This window comes from Budorcas taxicolor, chromosome 21, assembly GCF_023091745.1.
Source record: "Budorcas taxicolor isolate Tak-1 chromosome 21, Takin1.1, whole genome shotgun sequence".
In the NCBI taxonomy this organism is placed as follows: domain Eukaryota; kingdom Metazoa; phylum Chordata; class Mammalia; order Artiodactyla; family Bovidae; genus Budorcas; species Budorcas taxicolor.
The window spans coordinates 50717769-50736170 of NC_068930.1; the positions used below are offsets into that span (position 1 = coordinate 50717769).

At 43.5% G+C, this 18402-nt stretch overlaps 1 protein-coding gene across 1 annotated transcript; it reads left to right on the plus strand.

The window, feature by feature from the left end:
* Positions 1 to 2124: 2124 nt before the first annotated feature.
* Positions 2125 to 16788, plus strand: PAX9 (paired box 9). The gene is given in 7 exon segments (XM_052659532.1): positions 2125 to 2215; positions 2806 to 2935; positions 3023 to 3199; positions 3549 to 3908; positions 3910 to 4553; positions 7484 to 7626; positions 16534 to 16788. Coding segments are annotated over 7 exon segments (1800 nt in total).
* Positions 16789 to 18402: the final 1614 nt, after the last annotated feature.

Sequence of the window (18402 nt, forward strand, 5' to 3'; positions counted from 1 at the left end):
GAAGGGCTTTTGGCTTCTTCCCGGCCTGTGTCAGCGGCAGGACTTACTTGTGTTTTGGTCTTAAATTTCTTTCGCCGAAATTCTTCCGATCTCTGTGTGATCTCCTGGGTTCGGAGGGGGCAGTAACCAGAGGGCGCTGACCTCAACTGACCCTTCCTTTTTCTCTGCATCCCTACGCTCATCATCAGTCGAGGCTTATTGGCCCTTACTGTTTCTCTCTTTCTCCCCTCGCCCCACACCACCAAACCCTCTTTTCCGTTTTAGGTCACTGTCTTTCGCCGGGTCTCAGGCTACCTGGCCACAGTGCTCAGAGTGCGTCCGGGCAGGGAGGTGGGGAGGGAGGAGTCTGCATCAGCTCCTTCATCTAGGGTTGGGCGCCTCTGTCTGCCCCCTGAAGCTTCGACTCCTCTTGCCCCCGAGCCCCGGCCTCAGGTTGCCGCTGAGAATTAGTGCTCCCGAACAAGATCCTTCTCTCGCTCTCGGGAATGCGCTGAGCTGAGAGTGCCGAAGATCCGCTCTCGCCAGCGTTAGAGGGCCTGTTGGGCCGAAAGAGACGCGGAGCAGGGGACCGAGACCGCGCGCGACCACAGGTGGAAGAGGAGAGGCAGCAGCAAAGTTGGCGTGTGTGTCAGTCGCTCAGTCATGTCCGACTCTTTGAGACCCCATAGACTGTAGCCCGCCAAGCTCCTCTGTCCGGAGAATTCTCCAGGCAAGAATACTGGAGTGGGTTGCCATTTTATTCTCCAGGGGATCTTCCTGACCCAGGGATCGAACCCAGGTCTCTCGCATTGTGGCAGATTCCTCACCGTCTGAGCCACCAGGGAAGCCCAAACCGGTTGGAGAGTCCGGGGAAATATGAGGAAACTGAGGGATTTGGGGGCGAACGAGAGGGTGTTGCGTGTTAGGTCCTCCTAGCCAGAGCGCCCAACAATACGAGTTTCTGGATCATGCCAGGCTGGTGCTGCAGAACTGTTAAAGCCCTGTAAAGAAGAACACTGCGGCACTGGATCTTGGCCAATTAGAAGGCGATCGGCCTTCTAATGTTTATCGACATTACAGCCCAGAAAAGTCCGAGAAGCCCTCACTGAACTGGGCATAGAGACTGCGCAGGGGTCGCTACTCGATGTGGTGAGAGGGAAGAGGAGTCAGAGGAACTCTGGATCAAGATGACCAGCACGTTCATTCCTTCGCACAAGCTTAAGGCAAAATCGTATGCTCCCCTCAGATGTCGCAGACTCAAATCGCCCCACAGCGATCTGCTGCTTTTCAAATTTGGGATCCACAAAGGCCCTCCGAGTTGTAGAATACCTGTACTACATGTAGATGCCACGTAACAGGTATTGGGGGATCAGACCCTGGTGAAATCGCTGTCAAGTCAAACTTGGAGATTTTAAACAACTGAAACAGAAACAACAACCGCAAAGGCAGACAAGTTCAAGTATGTCTAGTTGTGGGACTTTCCACAAGAAGCTGGTTGTGAAGAATTAAGGATGTTTGACTTCACTGTTCCTTGATCTTTCAAATCCTTCATACCTGTACATTTCAACTAAGAGTGCACCCCTGCTATGGAAGTGTGAGGATCTGGAGATTACTGCTCATTTCAAAAAGCACTGCTGATGATGAGTTTTCCTGGGCTCTTGTCACTTACTGGCCTAGACTGGGGCCCAGTCACCTTCCCTATGTGTAAACCAGAGCCCATCCCTCAGGACTGAAACTTTTGCGCACCAGAGGAGGTAACCTTATGGCTGTCAAGAGGCAGTGTCAATAGCCTCGACCCGGCAGCAGTGCAAACTCCCAGGTTCATTAAAAATGTTTCCCGCCTTGGTTTTAATTTTGATTCGCATTCTCCATAAACCCATACGCAAAATGTGAATAACTTTGACTGCTAAAAAGACTACTGTACACTTTACCTTAGACTTAGCATGAATTAGGAAGGTAGGCTTAACTGCAGGGCCTCTGGCAGCTAGTGAGATGAGGGAATCACATACATGCATGTGCAGGTTCGGTGTTCACGTTCTTAGGAACGAGTCTGTTTCATATTTAAACACAAGCCCTTTGCGGTGGTTCATTGGTGGGGGAAAACCGGCGAATGTCGTTGGCACCAAGGGCCAGCGAACCAGCAACATGGCTGAGCTCTCCAGCGCACTGGGTTCCGCAGAGAGTGCCCCGTGCCTGTCAGTGGTTGAAGTTGGCTATGCGCTCGCTGTAGTCGCGTGTAATTACGTTCCTGCTTGGAGCCTAGGCTAATGTTTGACCCCGCGTTCCTGGATGAATTCTCTAGAGTCTGTTGTGGGGAGTTAGTCACCAGGCGAGGAGAGCGGTGTCTACCTGGAGGTAACAGTGGCCTCCTTCTCTGGCTCCTGCTCGTGTTTAGTCGCTCAGTTTCGTGTCCGACTCTTTGCGACCCTTTGGCTAGGTCTCCCCTGCGCTCCTTGTCTCTCCGACGGCCTACATTCTCACACCTGCGCTCTGGTCTCCCGGCGTAGGATGCAGTACTGTAAGATCCGCTGGTAACAGCCATCCTCTCTTGACAACCTCTTGAAGCTTACATGACAGGCTATTCTAAGAACCCTCACCATGGCCACCATCAAAGACGGTGGCGCTCACCTCCCACTTAGAGTTTTAACTTAAATTCTGAGATGTCTGCCTTCCCCCCAAAGAACTTTTCTCGGCCCCTTCTCCCTTCGAGTCTCTCGTATTCAGACCAGAAGCTTTCGATTGCTTATTCAGCATTTTTAAGAGCCCGATTTTGCTGTTTGCGCTGCCCCTGGGAAGGTGTCAAACACCTCTTTTCATTGTATTTAGTCACCCAGGTGCAGAGCGAGATTGAAAGAGACAGCGGAAGAACTTTCCCGGACTGTGCTGTCGCTCAACGGGCCAAACCAATCATCACGCAGGTTGCCTCCGGGCCCTCCTCTTTGGGGGCGTGCCCCTAGTGAGTGATAGACGGAGCCGCCCGGCCCCGCTCAGCCCAGCCCACGTTGCTGCTTAGATTGAAATGCAGAACTCAAGCCTCTTTCAGCGGGGCACAGACTTCCTTTTACTCCTTCCTTTTGCACTCTCGCCGCCTCCTCCCGGGGAGACGCGGAGGCACCGGCGGCCCGGGGCAGCAGCACGACGGGCCACTAAGGCCACACGAAGAGTTTCTTTCTGGGAGTGCGGAACTGGGGCCCGGTTGGTGTACTGCTCGGAGCAATGGGTGAGTGGCGGCGGGGTACGCTGTCAGAGTCGGGAAGGGAGGGAGGGAGCGAGCGGGCGAGGGAGGGAGGGAGGGCGCGCACCACTGAGCGCTCACACTCTCCTTATTGACTTTGCTCGTGTTCCTACAAGTTGTAGGAACACGCTAAGGGTCAGCGGCTCGCAGCAGTTCAGTCTGAACGCTGGCTACTGGGTTGCTGCTGTTGATGCCATTTTCTGATTTCAAGACTAGGGAGCGGTGGCATCAGCAAGCCCCGCGCCCCGGTGGCGGACCAAATTTTGTTTCGCGTACACAGGGTAAAAAAGCCAACCAGGAAAAAAAAAAAAAAAGACTATGTCTAATTGCGCAGGTCCCTAGGCGGGGCGCTGGGGATCAAGGGGGAGCGGCCCAAGGACATTAGCGCCGAGTGGGCGAGAAGGAGCCGCTTTGCAGCGTCAAGACCGACTTCCTCGCCTGCTTCGGAGGCTTTTGAACACTCGGAGAGGCCCTGCGTCTCACCACTTTATTTGCTTGTATCCGCCGCAGGCACTGCCGTAATGAGGGAGGAGGGTCTGACTCAACCGCGGTTCCTCAAGGCTTGGGGACCGTATGGTTTGGTGAAAGCCCGGGTCCTTAGTCCCAGGCGGGTGCCTCCGTCTTGCCCCCTGACGCGCGCGGAGGCCGAGTGGCAAGCGGTTGTCCCAAACTGTGGGTGCGCGTCCCCGCGCGCCGTGTGTTCGTTTTGCAGAGCCAGCCTTTGGGGAGGTAAACCAGTTGGGAGGAGTATTCGTGAACGGGAGGCCGCTGCCCAACGCCATCCGGCTTCGCATAGTGGAGCTGGCCCAACTGGGCATCCGACCGTGTGACATCAGCCGCCAGCTACGGGTGTCGCACGGCTGCGTCAGCAAGATCCTGGCTCGCTACAATGAGACAGGCTCGATCTTGCCAGGAGCCATTGGGGGCAGCAAGCCTCGGGTCACCACCCCCACCGTGGTGAAGCACATCCGGACCTACAAACAGAGAGACCCCGGCATCTTCGCCTGGGAGATAAGGGACCGCCTACTGGCGGACGGCGTGTGTGACAAGTACAACGTGCCCTCGGTGAGCTCCATCAGCCGCATCCTGCGCAACAAGATCGGCAACTTGGCCCAACAGGGCCATTACGACTCCTACAAGCAGCACCAACCGGCGCCGCAGCCGGCGCTACCCTATAACCACATCTACTCGTACCCCAGCCCCATCACGGCGGCCGCCGCTAAGGTGCCCACGCCGCCGGGGGTGCCAGCCATCCCCGGCTCAGTGGCCATGCCGCGCACCTGGCCCTCCTCGCACTCCGTCACCGACATCCTGGGCATTCGCTCCATCACCGACCAAGGTAAGGGCCCGGGGCCCGGATATGGGATTGTGCAGAGCTTCGCTCCGCACCCTCTCAGGGGTTACCGCATCTGCGCCTCCAGGGGCTTGCGTCTGTCCCACCCCCTGAGACGTTTCCCTTTGGAAACGTCAGGAGTCCTCCCAGGGGGTGTCCTGATCTCATTAACGTGAAATTCATGCCCTTCGTTTCCTTGCCACACACAGTCTACTGCCTCATCTCAAACTACCAGATCCATAACATCCCCCATCCCCAACACATGGTTCGCATTTCCACCCTCCCCCGCCTCTCGCGCCGCGGCAGCCTCGGACCAGCCCGCTCACTTGGAGAGCGCGGCCGGGGCCGGACTTGGGGCGCAGCCTGAGAGGCCCGAGCGGGCGTGGAGCTGCCGGCTGCAGACGCGGCTTCGGGCGGCTTGTTTGGGGGAGTCGGGGACTCTGTAGACATTGCAGTATTCTTCTTGCATTCTGGCAATCAGACCAAATTTGCTCAGGCAGGAAGTTCAAATGTCACCTAATTGGTTTCATTCTTATGCTTCACTTCATTTTCCTCGGAAACGGAGGTCCCGAAGTTACTATTAGTAACTTGCATGTTAGAGCATTGCTCATTCTGGGACTAATTTTCTGCTTTATTTCTCTCTTTCTCCCGCTCTCCTCCTCCCCGCCACCGGACACTTTTTACCTTAACAGATTTTAGCACATATATATCCTAGGAAGTGGCGCCAACCACCGCTATAATGAAGGGAAAATGCACGGCGATTCCACGCTGGCCTCTCTTCTGTTCTTTGCCGTTTTCCCCGCGCCTGCCGCTTCTCTTTAGGGTCCGCCAGTCCCAGGGAATGCTAGTGGACATCCCGTCCCTGCATGTTTTCAGTGGTGCCACCCCACTGTTCCTTTCCTTTCTCACCCTTGACCTTGCGTGTTTTGTCTTATTCTGCTGCTAAGGATGATTCCCCGCGCCGTTATGTTCAGTCGGGCTTCCGCAGGAGACCCGAGTTTGTTTTCTTTTACTGCGTTGTTAAAACAGAATAAAACAAAACACAAAACAGTGTTAACTTCTTTCTCAGTAGGGAGAAAACAAAGTCAAAAATGCCCTAGACGCAGAATTTAAATAATGCAGAGATAAAGAGCCTATCTTCTTAATTTCTCAACCAAAACTTTAAAAAGAGCTGGGGGTGGGAAATTAAATAGGAAAAGGGGAAATAGTTCATTTAATTATTTCCTGCCTTTCTCAGTTGCCACCACATTGGCACAATTATCTTTTTAAATAATTAACCATAGCCCTGATTTCTCATCTTCTTGTTTTCTGTGACTTTACAGGATCCTTCTAAGGGCCCAGTTTTGTCTTATTTGGAGCTGGCTGGAGCTTTAGTTGGAGAGAGTTTGCCCTTGATTTATAGGATAAACTGACCTCACTGACATTTAAAGGAAGCCCCTGTTCATGGGAAAGTGTGAGATCAGCAGAAATGGGGGCGCGCAGGGGGATCTCAATTTCTTAAGATAACTTCAGGCTTGTGCCCACCGATTGCCTTTTGTCTGGGAAGGCAAGGAAAGACTGGCAGTTCTGGGCCAAAATACTATTTCCTGGTGCAAATTGGAACACAATCTTAATTCTTTGGCGAGGGGGAGGCATAGTGAAAAAAGACTGACAGAGTTGAAAAGAAAACCTTTCTTCCCTAGGGAACCTACAATCAGACCAGATGTCAGTTGGAAAAGTATTAGATTATGGAGAGAAGCAACTCTTCATTCTACATATTGTTGATTCTGGATGCCAGCTTTAAACAACCTGTTTTCTGACAAATCTGTGAATATAAAATGATTATTTCTACAAATGATCTTTCCTCAAAATGATTGCCCTGCTTTGAAGCTCAGTATCAGATGGAAGTGTTTAAGATCGTAGGAGTAGCTTTGTCAAACTTCCGTCCTCCACCCATGGGTCCCAAAGACAAACTGCTCCTAGTTTTCAAATATCTTCTCTTTAAAATTGTACTTGCTCACTTAAAGGTGCCGATGATTTAACATGCACACCTCTTGGTATTGTGGTGATCGGTTTACATCATATAATTTTCTTTGCGGCTCTATAAAGAGCATAAAGCATAGTTGACAGCTTTACCTCTTTTCCAAAACACTTAATTCCTCTTTAATTTTCCTAACCTTTTGTTTCTTTGAAAAAGTAAACCTATGACCTTACCTCTGACACTGGTGGCACTTACAGTGGTAATTGTACTGTTTGTTTATTGAGTCATATGCACATAACCTCAGTATTTAATGTGTAGAGATAGAGCACGAAGGGTAGTCACACACAAGGTAGGCACACACCTATGCACTCATGCTTTGCATGTATATTGTGGGCATCCTTTAGTCATTTGTTTGCAGAAGACTTTACAGGTCTTTTGTTTCATCTGTTGACTTAAGTACGAGATCCGCACAGCACAGTGAACACTTTCTGGACGTTTCTGAGCGCCAGAACAGGCATAGTTAGGCCAGCACGACCCTTTCTCCCGCACCAGTGTCAGGTTTTTGTCAACCCCAGTCGACCCTGGGTTAGTACTGGGGAGAACGGGGCGTCCAGTTTCACGCGTTCTTTCCCCGATTTAAGAAAATTCGGGGGAAACTTCAGATTCCTTCCACTCGTTTCCCCAGGGGAGCGAGGATGGGAGGAGGTAATCAAAGGCCGGTTAAAAGAGAAAAAAAAAAAAATGTCTTCCCGCGGGCGTGGGGCAGAGAGCGGGGAGAGGCCTACTCCGAGGCGTCACCTGGGCCGGGCCCTGGGCTGCCGGCCGGAGAGGCGGGCCCCGCACCCCTTGGAGGCGGAGGGCAGGGGGCCGACCGAGGTCGCGGCCCCGGCGCTCGCGGGTCGCGGGTTCGGAGCAGGTCTCAGGAGGGGGCGCGCGGTCGGCCCTCCAGCCTGACGGCCTCTCCTCCTCCCCCCAGGAGTGAGCGACAGCTCCCCCTACCACAGCCCCAAGGTCGAGGAGTGGAGCAGCCTGGGCCGCAGCAACTTCCCCGCCGCCGCCCCGCACGCGGTCAACGGGCTGGAGAAGGGGGCCTTGGAGCAGGAAGCCAAGTACGCGCAGGTGAGGAGGCGGGGGCCCCGCCGGGTGGGCCGCGGGGGTTTGGGCGACGGAGGCCCGGGCTCCTCTCGGAGCCTCGACCGAGGGGAGGCCCTGGCCGCCTCCCCGTGACGGCCACGAGCCCCGGGCGAGGGCGGCGGGGGCGGGACGACGCCCAGACGCGCGAGGGCGGGGTGAGGCCTCGACCCCTCGGCCGGGGCCCCGGAGCGGCGGCCCCGGAAGCGCCTCGGGGCCTGTTGGCCAAACGGCTTGCGCCCCGAGCCCTCTCCGCGGCTCGAGTCGGGGCCACATTCACCCGGGACGGGACGGCGTCTCCGAGGGGCCAGGCGAGCGGCCGTGGGCTCCCAGCTGCGCGCGGCGAGCGGCCTGCACGCCCGAGGGCGCGGCGCCGCGGCTCCTCCCGCACGGACGGTCCGCGGCTCCGCGGGCACAGGCGCGCGTGGCGGGCCCCGCGACGGCGAGTAGAGGGCAGCCAGAGAAACTTCAGACAGTTCCCGCGCCCCGATTAAAGGTCACGTCGTCATCTCCCCAGGGAGGTTAGTGAGAAAACCTCAAATTATACGGACTGGCTGTCGACCGTTTAATTTTTCTTTCCCTCTGTCCCTCCCTCGACTCTCCAAAAGAAAACTTAAAACACCCCGTGTTGTTGTTGTTGTTTTTTCTTTTCCTTGAGAAAAGCGAAACAACCATAACAACAAAAGCCCCAGAGTTTTGAGTCTAAATTCATCACCACGGTGGAGTCAGGAGTTCCAAGCTCTCAAAAAACCAAACAACAAAGCCGGACCTTCTTTCTGAACAGACCTATGTAGGTTTGCAAATTTATTCATGCCAAACTCCTATTCCAGAGTCTCAAAATATCCAGTTTTCGTTTTATTATTTTGAAATCTTAAAACTTTCAATGTTTTCATCTAATCAGTTTTTCCCACTCAATGGAACTTGTAACTCTTATTCACTTGGGAAAAAAAAAAAATCCTAGTCTTTATTTTCTCTAACAAACACCATTTCCACTTTCTCCTCCCTCCTTTATTTTGTTAAAACAGAATGCCGTAGATATTAGTAGCTCTCCCATGACAAATATCACAGAAAATAGCAAGGAAGGAGGGTCCCTTTCCTGACTATTTGTAAAGCATGCGAACGAGAAATGATAAGAAAGTTTGTCATTACCACCTTCTGCAAAACAGCAGGTAGTACAGAAGAGGCTTTATGTTCAATGGCACCACTGCCACCTAAGCAAGTTATTTAACCTTTTAGAGTCTCTGTTTTTTTCATCTATAAAACAGGGAAATAATAGGCCCAACCTCAAGCAGTGTGAAATTTCAATGTGATAATACAACCAGGGGGCACATAAGTATTCATTAAATATTGCCTATGGCTAGAATAGGCATTAAATATTCATTAAATATTTAAGTATTCATTAAATATTGCCTATGGATAGAAATGGCGCTTAGAGATTGATTTAAAAACAAGCAGTTTTTTATTTTGTCACAATATACTTTGATCAGGGAGTTCATAGAAAGTGTCAAGGTATTTTGTTACAAACAATAGCATGTCTATAAAGCACCCAGCATATAGAGTAGTAAGCATTTAATAGGTGCTCAGTAATGTTTATTAGGTCATCATTTCCTGAAATAACATTGTGAAGTATAGAGCTGAAAAAAAAAATCTCATAGAGTTGATGAACCTAGTTTATAAATAAAGCAGTGCCATAATCCAAGAATCTTTAGGGTTACTTTTATCTGTACTCCCTTGAATTATAGACCTAGCGTTTAATCTTGTTTAGAAATGGTTAGTTAATACACACACTTCAAAATGAAGCCAGTCCATTTAAAATAAAGATAGAACAGTGTTAAGTAATCTACTTTGTATTTTCTGAACATTAAAAATCCATTACATTTTATGCAGTGACTATCAAATCACTAAATGATCAGGTTTATAAGAATGAGTAATGTAAACAAGTGGCCAATAAGCATTGTTCTAAATGCTTGAGAAAAAATAAAAATTTTTTGAACAAAAAGACATTTGTATCAAACTTTCATTTGGAAAGTTCTTAATGGCAGTCTGCTAACCTTCTGCATTGCCATGTTGTAAGATACTATAAATGATGTAAAATTTCAAAACTTGAAAAATTTCCATGCATAATTAAGTCAGTTCAGTTCAGTTCAGTCAGCAGCTACTCTAGCTGTCAAAATAGTGCTTAATGCTGAAGGTGTGCTAAGTAGACACATATACTTAGAATGTATCATTTTGTGAGCAGTTTTGGAGTTTAGACATTAATTTCCTTGAGGGTAAAGTTATACATTAAAATTTGCTCATCAACAAACTTGGAAATGTAAGGTGTGTGTGTGTGTGTATTCCATATATTTATATATGCATTTCTCCTACAAATATTTGAAGGGTAATTTTATTAAGGTTATTTTTCAAAATGTTATCAGCATATGTATCTTTCTACAATCCTAGCGTAAACTTGGGTAACACTTTTCTCTGTGTTATGAACAAAAATTGAAAGTCTTTGACAAAAAAAAAAGTTCTCAAGATTTTTGCCCATAATACTTTTATGGTATTTATGGTTGTTATTAAATAGCACACTATTATATGATCTCAGTTTCATTGTAGTTAATAAAGGAGGAAATTGAGAGTTCAGGATCATAGGACTTAGAGCATAATCCTTTGTCAGAATATACCTGTAAAATTACCAACAATTGATCATAGATTCTATTGATTACTGTAATCTAGTTTCTGTTTTCAGCTTAAACTGCAAAGAAAGTTGCCCAATTGCTAGTAATTAGAACCTTATGCACACATCTATCTTGTTTTTAAAAAATTAGAATATTCAAACTTGTTGTACACATTACTGTTATACTGCAATTGATATTTTATAGTGCCATTCAGAAATCCTTATTGTCTATCTTTGAGGATAGAAGAAAAAGGATATTTATTTTTACTTTTTTTCACCTACATTTAATGTTGGGCTTGAACTCTTTAATCTCATTTAACTCTCAATGACAATAATGTTTCTCTGGATCCTAATGGCTGGTTCTTTTCTGTTGGAAATATAAAACTCTCTTGAATGCAACTGCATGGCAAAAAAAAAAAAAAACCTCAACAACAAAGAAAACATAGAGAAACATGAGGTTGGACTATATCTACCCTTTTATATAGTACTTAGTGAATTACTGCCTCATTCTTTTTAAAGAGTTCATAAGCAGTTGTATAGGTGTTGAAATTTTCTTTGTATTGTTAGGCATACTTTCTCAAGGGAAAAAAAAAAGGGAATATCTGGTACTCTGATTCAAGTAATCTGAATGGTGGATTTATAAGCTTTGAGTATCTTTATTTTGGAGTAGTGAAATCAACTCAGACAGTAAGTTTAATATAAAATTAGCTACAAATTGAGATATCAGGAATGGAGAATAGTCTATAAATACTTGAACTTAAGAAAAAGTTCAGAGTTAAATGAGATGTGAAAAGAGTTTAATTTGGAGACATAAATTAATCTGAAATTCTTATGAAACATTCATTTGTACATTATATTTAAAATATAGTATTGCCTGAGTATAATTTTCTAGTGCATTATTTGACAGACTGTCCTTGTAGACATACTGTTCTTAAATATAATGAAGTTGCCCTGGATTTTTCTTCATATTAAATAAAGTTATTTTGTACTAAATAATTTATAATTTTATAGAGAATCAATTTCAGGCAAATGTTAATAGTCTTTGAAATTCATATTATCTACTATGAAAAATATTCTTTGATCTGGCTAGCTTTTAACTATGTTTTAAAATTAGTCATTATGTATTGGTAAAACATGTCATATGAAATACCAAAAAAAGCTATTTGAATTTTTTTCAAGGCTACATCAATTTTAATAACATTTTGGAAACATAAAATTTAGAAAAACATTTAAAATAGCAGCTTTCCATTACCTAGAGACAATTAGATCTGCAATGTGATAACTAAATATAATTAAGATCCTTTTGGATGGATGTTGAAATCATATTTACAACTGTCATTTCATTTCGTCAGATTTATTTTACTAGGTTATTGCATAATGAATTAAGGGTAGAATAGCAGCCAGAAAAATGACTTCACACACACACAAAAAGAGAATCTTGTTATTTTCAGGTCTGAAGCTTTTTCTTGCTTATGATACCTAAGTGGAAATTCTAGGTGAAGCACAGCTGTTTGTGGCTGAACATACTTTATTATAAAGCCAGGGTAAACTCATTTTATCATAAGAGAAGGACCAGGTAGCGCTGATGAGTGGATGAAAGATTGTGGATTAAAGACTTGGCACTACTATTTGCATTTTCTTCAAGAAAGAAAATGTTGAGTAGACAACTCCCAGAATTTGAGGAATTGTCTATAACCTCTAGTTGCCAGACGGTTGTCATACCAGTTTTTTTCCTGGTCGTGAGTGTTTGGAAACTAATGCATTTCCCCTTTCTCTGGGGGCAGTGGTGGGGGGAGGGGAATAAATGCAATGACCATAAATTAAATAATGAAATAGCTAGGTTACAACTTTTATGTACCTTTTCAACAGCTTTACTCATTTTGCTTATTCTATGATAAAGGGTGCCTAGTTTTTTTGTTTATTTTTTCTTGTTTTTAAAAGCAAGAGCATCACATTGTTTGCTTTCAAAAGGCTGCACTAACTTAAGTACACAAGTGATGATGAAACACCTATAATGTGTCCCATTTTGTAGGGATGTGAGATGATTAAAGGCAGGACCCTGTCCTCAGACTGTTTATAGTCTAACTCTTTGCCAATACAGCTTCTCAACATAGTCATTTGAAAATATTTTTTAAAACTGGCAAATCTGTGTAACATTTTAGAACACAATGAAAAGTCATACTTTCATTCACTCTTGTGATAACCGTAACTAGAATACATTGCATATTAACATATTTTTTTTCCTGGACTCTTTTGTTTAATGTCAGTGGGATAAAATCTGTCTTTTTCTGGAAACATTCAACAAAACAAGGAACTTACTTTTTCCACGGTATACAATTTGGTCTATTTTACTTTGCATTAGTAAATCTCATTCTCAAAATTAGGTTGAAGATAGTTTGCCTTAGGGAGGACCCTTGTACAGTTCTTTAGAGGAAAGGATTCTCGTGGCTTCCATGGAAGATCCACATGATCCACATGAAAAGGGGGTTGATGGATTGAGGTCTTATTTATGGAATCTTTAGGTAAAGTCATTTTCAGAAATGAGATTTCCATTACTTGCCCATTGCTGGGGTTTCATTTGGAAAATTTGTTTACTCTTCCCTGGGGATTCCATATGTTGGTCGATTTATAAATCATATTTACAATCCAATTAAATAGAGTAATTTAGCATGTTTGCTCCCATGATATTTATGGTGTACATTTGGTAGTCTCTACTCAGCCTAACTAGCTTTTCAGATTAATTACATGCCCTTCACTGAAAACATTAAACAGATTTGGGAAGTTTAAGTCATGTACTCTTTTACTGGAAAGAATAAACAAACATCAATGCTACCTGTAGTTGTTTTCCTTTATGGTGGAAAATTTTACTCTTTCAATTATTGCTTCATAAATAACAATTACTTTACCTGGTAGAGATTTATATCTTTTACTAATGTCATGTTTCAAAATAAATAGTGAGAAAATTGATGTGTTTATTGGGTCACTGGAATGAATGGTGACGGTGGCAGGTACATTTTATTTAAAGCATATTTGTTCTCTCATCTTGATTATGCCGTTTAAAAAGTTTTTTTTAATATGAACTTTAAAAGTAAAAAGGGAAATTAAGACAAAACTTTTCCACCCCAAATCTAGGTCATAATTTAACCTGAGTGAAAGCTAAGAGCTATTTCTATACTGTTTAAAGATTTCTGTTTTTTTTTTTTTAAAGCAAAATCTTGAGCATTCCCTTGCCTCCTTCTAACGATGAGGAGGTCAAACTTCTCTGAGGTTCCCTTCCCAACCTTCCTTTCTGCAGTATAGTGGGGCCTGCATCACTAAAATGACTCTAAAAATATTGCAGATTTTAGAGAACTTTGAAATATTTAACATAAAAAATAAATTTGGTACCTTAATAGAAAATGGACAAATCTGGAAATAATTATTCGTGGTTTTTTTTTTTTTACAGTTGATGAACAAATGTAGTTATGGAATAAATAAGGCACCTGATGGTAACGTGAGCTTAAATCCAGTGTTTTGACTTCCCACAAATCCTAGGAGCATTATCTAAAATGAGCGTCCACTCCAGCCTGGCTTCTTAGGAGAACATCTCTGGGTAAAAAGAAGTGGACCCACGTCAGGGATTGTAGACATGACATTCGAGGAGCTGAAGCGCCCCCAATAAAGGGGTAACATCAGTGAGCAGTGGTTCTAGCAGCAAGGATGTATGGAAGGGAAAGGGAAAAGGGGAATATGATAAAGCAAGTATTTCACAGAGATCTATAAAGTTGAATGATAGAAAAAAATATATAAAGAAAAAAGAACGAATAGGAAAAATTTAGCTGTGATGAAAAACAGAATTCACCAATACATTTTTTTCTGCTGTGTTGCTAAATAATATGTTGTTTCTGTATAATACTACATATCTAACCCATGTATTGGTCAAATGTTGAGCAAAAGTATTGATTAGTTTTAAAGTAATTTTAACCTTAACACTTTAGTCTTAACATTCTTATTTTATGATTCTTGGTGTATAAAATATTAATTAATGCTAGAATAGAAGAGACCAGATACAGATGCAGACACCTTTCCATAATTGAGCTGGAGCAATTCCTTTCCAAACTAATTTCTTTTAGCTTATTGGGAAGATTCTAGATAATGATGATCAGAAATATAATCTCTGCAATGCTAAATTTCTTCTGCAGGTTGCCAGTTCTTGATCTTCATACTCATTTGCTGAGAGAGCCTTAAAGTGTTTGTCCTTTAAGCCATTTTCTAATGAGCCATTCTCAGAAAGCAGGAAAAAGAGGTGTTTTTTTAGAAGTTAAGAAACAGAATTAGGGCCTAAGACTGAGTGTCAGGTTCTAGAAGAGGAAAGAATCTTTTACCAGAAAAGATGCTCTGGTTTGAAATGAAATTGTATCTTTTAATTGTCCCAGATAAACAGTATGATTTGCTACAGAGAATCCTGTATCAGAAGGGGTGATGACTTCTTTTAACACATGGCCATGGACTTGCTGATTGATTGACCTAGGGTAAATGGCTAAACTCCTTAATCTATATTCTCTTGTATAAAAAGAGGATAAGATTTCATTTATATTCAACAATGATGTGCAGTGGCTTCTTTCTTAAAAATCAGAACATCATCCTTTGTAACACATTTTAATTGCAATTAAACATAGAGTTTTACTCATTATAAATTATCTTGTAATTATTATAAACTCAGGTTAAAATGAGCTACAGTTTATCAGTTCTAATTATTTGATAAAATACGTTGGGTATTTCTTAGTGCCTGAGACATAAGACAGATTCAGGAAACCTCAGTTTCCTTTCTTCTTCCCCATTTTTCAAAGAACAAGCACTCTGACAAAAAAAAAGAACACGAGGTGTGTGTTCTTATAGAACCAACTACATAAAGTTAACCCCTCTACTTTTATTCTTATTTTGACAGAAATTCACAAGCAGTGTTAAATCACATCCATGTATATATTTTACTCCATGCATTACTCTACATTGAGAAAATAATTTTTGAGACCCCCCCACTGTTGCGTTCTCATAGACATGGAAGTAAAAATAATAACCAAATGAATTACAGTGGAAAACAATTTCTATGTTGCTATTGAATTGGAAATAGTATCCAACATATGTCTGCTTTTCTTACCTCTAAGGATTGATTGATTTTATGAATTATATTTCTATTATTTACATTATATTTTCATTAGGAAATATGGCGATATGTTTATTTATTCAGATCACCACCAGGAAATAGCATTTTCCTTATTTCTAAACAATGTAGAAATTGAAGGGGGAAAATTAAGTTACTTGAAGAAGGGTGCTGAGTATTCATGCCAGAATCAGGATTAGAAATCAGGGTGTTTTTGGTGTTGTTAATAGTAACGATACCAACAATAATTTATCGCATGCCAAGGTTTCTAGGCAGACTTGCCTGCCAGAGTTGCTGTGTTTTGTTTGCAAACTAAGATTTTACATTTAAATTCATTTCAAGAGATTTATCCACGTGGCTTCTAAAACTTCAGATCACAGAGCCGTAAAACTTTTGCAAGCAAATTTTCCAATTTCAAAACCATGCATATGTAATCCTTTCATATTCTGACAGTTTCCTTTCTAATAAAATAACTCTGGAAAAAAATACCTCCCTCATCTTCATTAAAAAACCCTTATAGACAAACTGCCTGATCTTTGCATGTCCTTTGTCCAATAGGCATTTTCAACGTGATGTTTTAAAATATGGCCGTGTTTTATTCAACAAAGGTCATGCTCATTTTGAGTTTCTAAAATGACAGCCCGCACTCTGCCCTTCTTTACTGGAAATGAAAGTACACCAACCAGGCCCTTCACAAAGATCTCAACAAAAGAGCCAAACAAAACTGGAGTGTGGGGGAAAGCTGACAAAGGCAGACAGGGAGCTGAACGGATTCTAAGAGTACTTAATCACAATTAATTCTTTCCTCACCTTGTGTTTCCTTCCTATAATTCCAAGTAGCAAAAGCAAATACTGTGGATTTGCTGGTTTTAGCCTCCTCAAAATCTTTGTGGAAAAAATACATTTAAGTAGCAAGACTGAATGCATTTAGAATATAAACAGAGTCAAATCTTAGAAAAAAGAAATTAGAAGGTAGAGTCAGAATATTGTCAGTTACTACTCAGAACTTACATTCTGCGTTTTTCTAAGAACTGGGGAAAAGTCAGCCACTCTAATGTGATTATTTTCACCTCTTGTCTTTTCCGACTCCTTTTAGGCACCAAACGGTCTCCCAGCTGTAAGCAGTTTTGTGTCAGCAGCCAGCATGGCTCCTTATCCTACCCCGGCCCAAGTGTCGCCCTACATGACCTACAGCGCTGCTCCTTCTGGTTATGTTGCTGGACATGGGTGGCAACATGCCAGTGGCACCCCACTTTCCCCCCACAACTGTGACATTCCTGCGTCGCTGGCATTCAAGGGAATGCAGGCAGCTCGAGAAGGTAGCCACTCTGTCACAGCTTCCGCGCTCTGATGGGAGATTCTGTCTGCAGCAGCTTCACCGTCTGCAGCAGCTTCCCCCAGGAGTCTCCCTCTCGGCACACCCTCCCCGCCTTCCCTGGTCTCGGATCCCACCCCTCTGCCCTCCAACCCTTTTGCCGGAAAGCTGGCTTTATGGACTCACCTCCTTTGTGCTGATGACACTTAAATATTTCTCGCCATAACTTCTCTCTCACAGAAAGCCTGACATGACTTTAGGATTTAAAAAACAGAAGCGATGTTCGGGATTGATGAGACGTTCGTGTTGCCCACGCACTGTTCTTAACGTAGAAACCTGCACCCCTCAAAGGGCTTAAGGAACTTTTCAAACTAGTCTTTGGTAAAACCACATGTGTATATTTATTCTAAATCAACCTGAACTTCTGAGACGTGCAATTGTTGAGATTCTGCAAAATCAATAAAAGAAAATACATATAGAAAAAGTTATGCTACATCCTCTAATCAAATAAGGTAATAAAATAAGCCTTAATTCATCATTAGGAAACCAATCAATAATTGACTTGAGTGATCCTTTATTTTTAACAGATGACCTATTTTGTTGGAAAATATATATATAACTTAAGCAATATCTGAATTTAGCTCCTTCTGGTGTTTTGACTTGGTTCCAAATACAATAATGTTTATATTTTCTGTTAGTTTGTAAATATGGACTCTGGATGGTGCATTTGTGTTTTCATTCCATGGGATAACCCCCTCCCCATTACTACCCACCGCCCCCCCTCCACACACACCGCCTCTCTCTTTTTTTCCCTTTCTTTTTGCAAAGGTGACTTTCCGGCAACGTCTTTGTCTCTGTTTGGTGGTGGGCTGCTCAGGCTCCTGGGCCTGGACTCGCCCCAGATTTTGTGTGTGCAGTGAAGGCTTCGACATCTCATGAAGGACATTTTCTTTCTACAACAGAGGACTCAAAAACACAGATAAAACAAGCCAGTCTCCCATTCTGTATCCCAGTCAAACAATACACATGCCAAGCATATAAAGACAAGAGGGTGGAAATATCTGAACGAGGCTCTAAAGGAAGTCACTTAGAAACTTAAGTTTAATGTGAAATGCTTTGCAAAGACACTTAAAATGAACTTTATGTTAAAGAAAACCACTGTGAAACTAAATTGTACTGTTATTGTTGGCTTACCTGTGTGTTCAGCAATCGCAGCCCAAAATTACATTGTAATTTAAAGAAAATGGAAAAATTCCGCTCTAATGAATGTAAAAACGGCTTGCTGTGAAGTTTACATTGTTGTACAGAAGCATGTGTCTCGTGTAGGTAAACTGGTGATGGTATTAGAAATACAGATGCTATTTAATTTTTAAAAATTCCCTTTATTCATTTCTGGAGCTACAGGACATGGTTTAACTGATGGATCTTTTGAAACCAATTTGCTTTTCACTTTAATGTTAATAATAGAACTGAGGGGGTATATGTTTGTGTGTGTGTAAGAGAGAGCATGTGATTATGTTTCATATTTTAAAACAACTGATTTTCTTGGGAAAAAATCTACAGTTTTAATCTCTTCTGTTTTGAACGTTCTTCCTGCTTGGCAATATAGGCTTGAAAATACGTTTTTAAAACGTTGGTACAATTCATCTA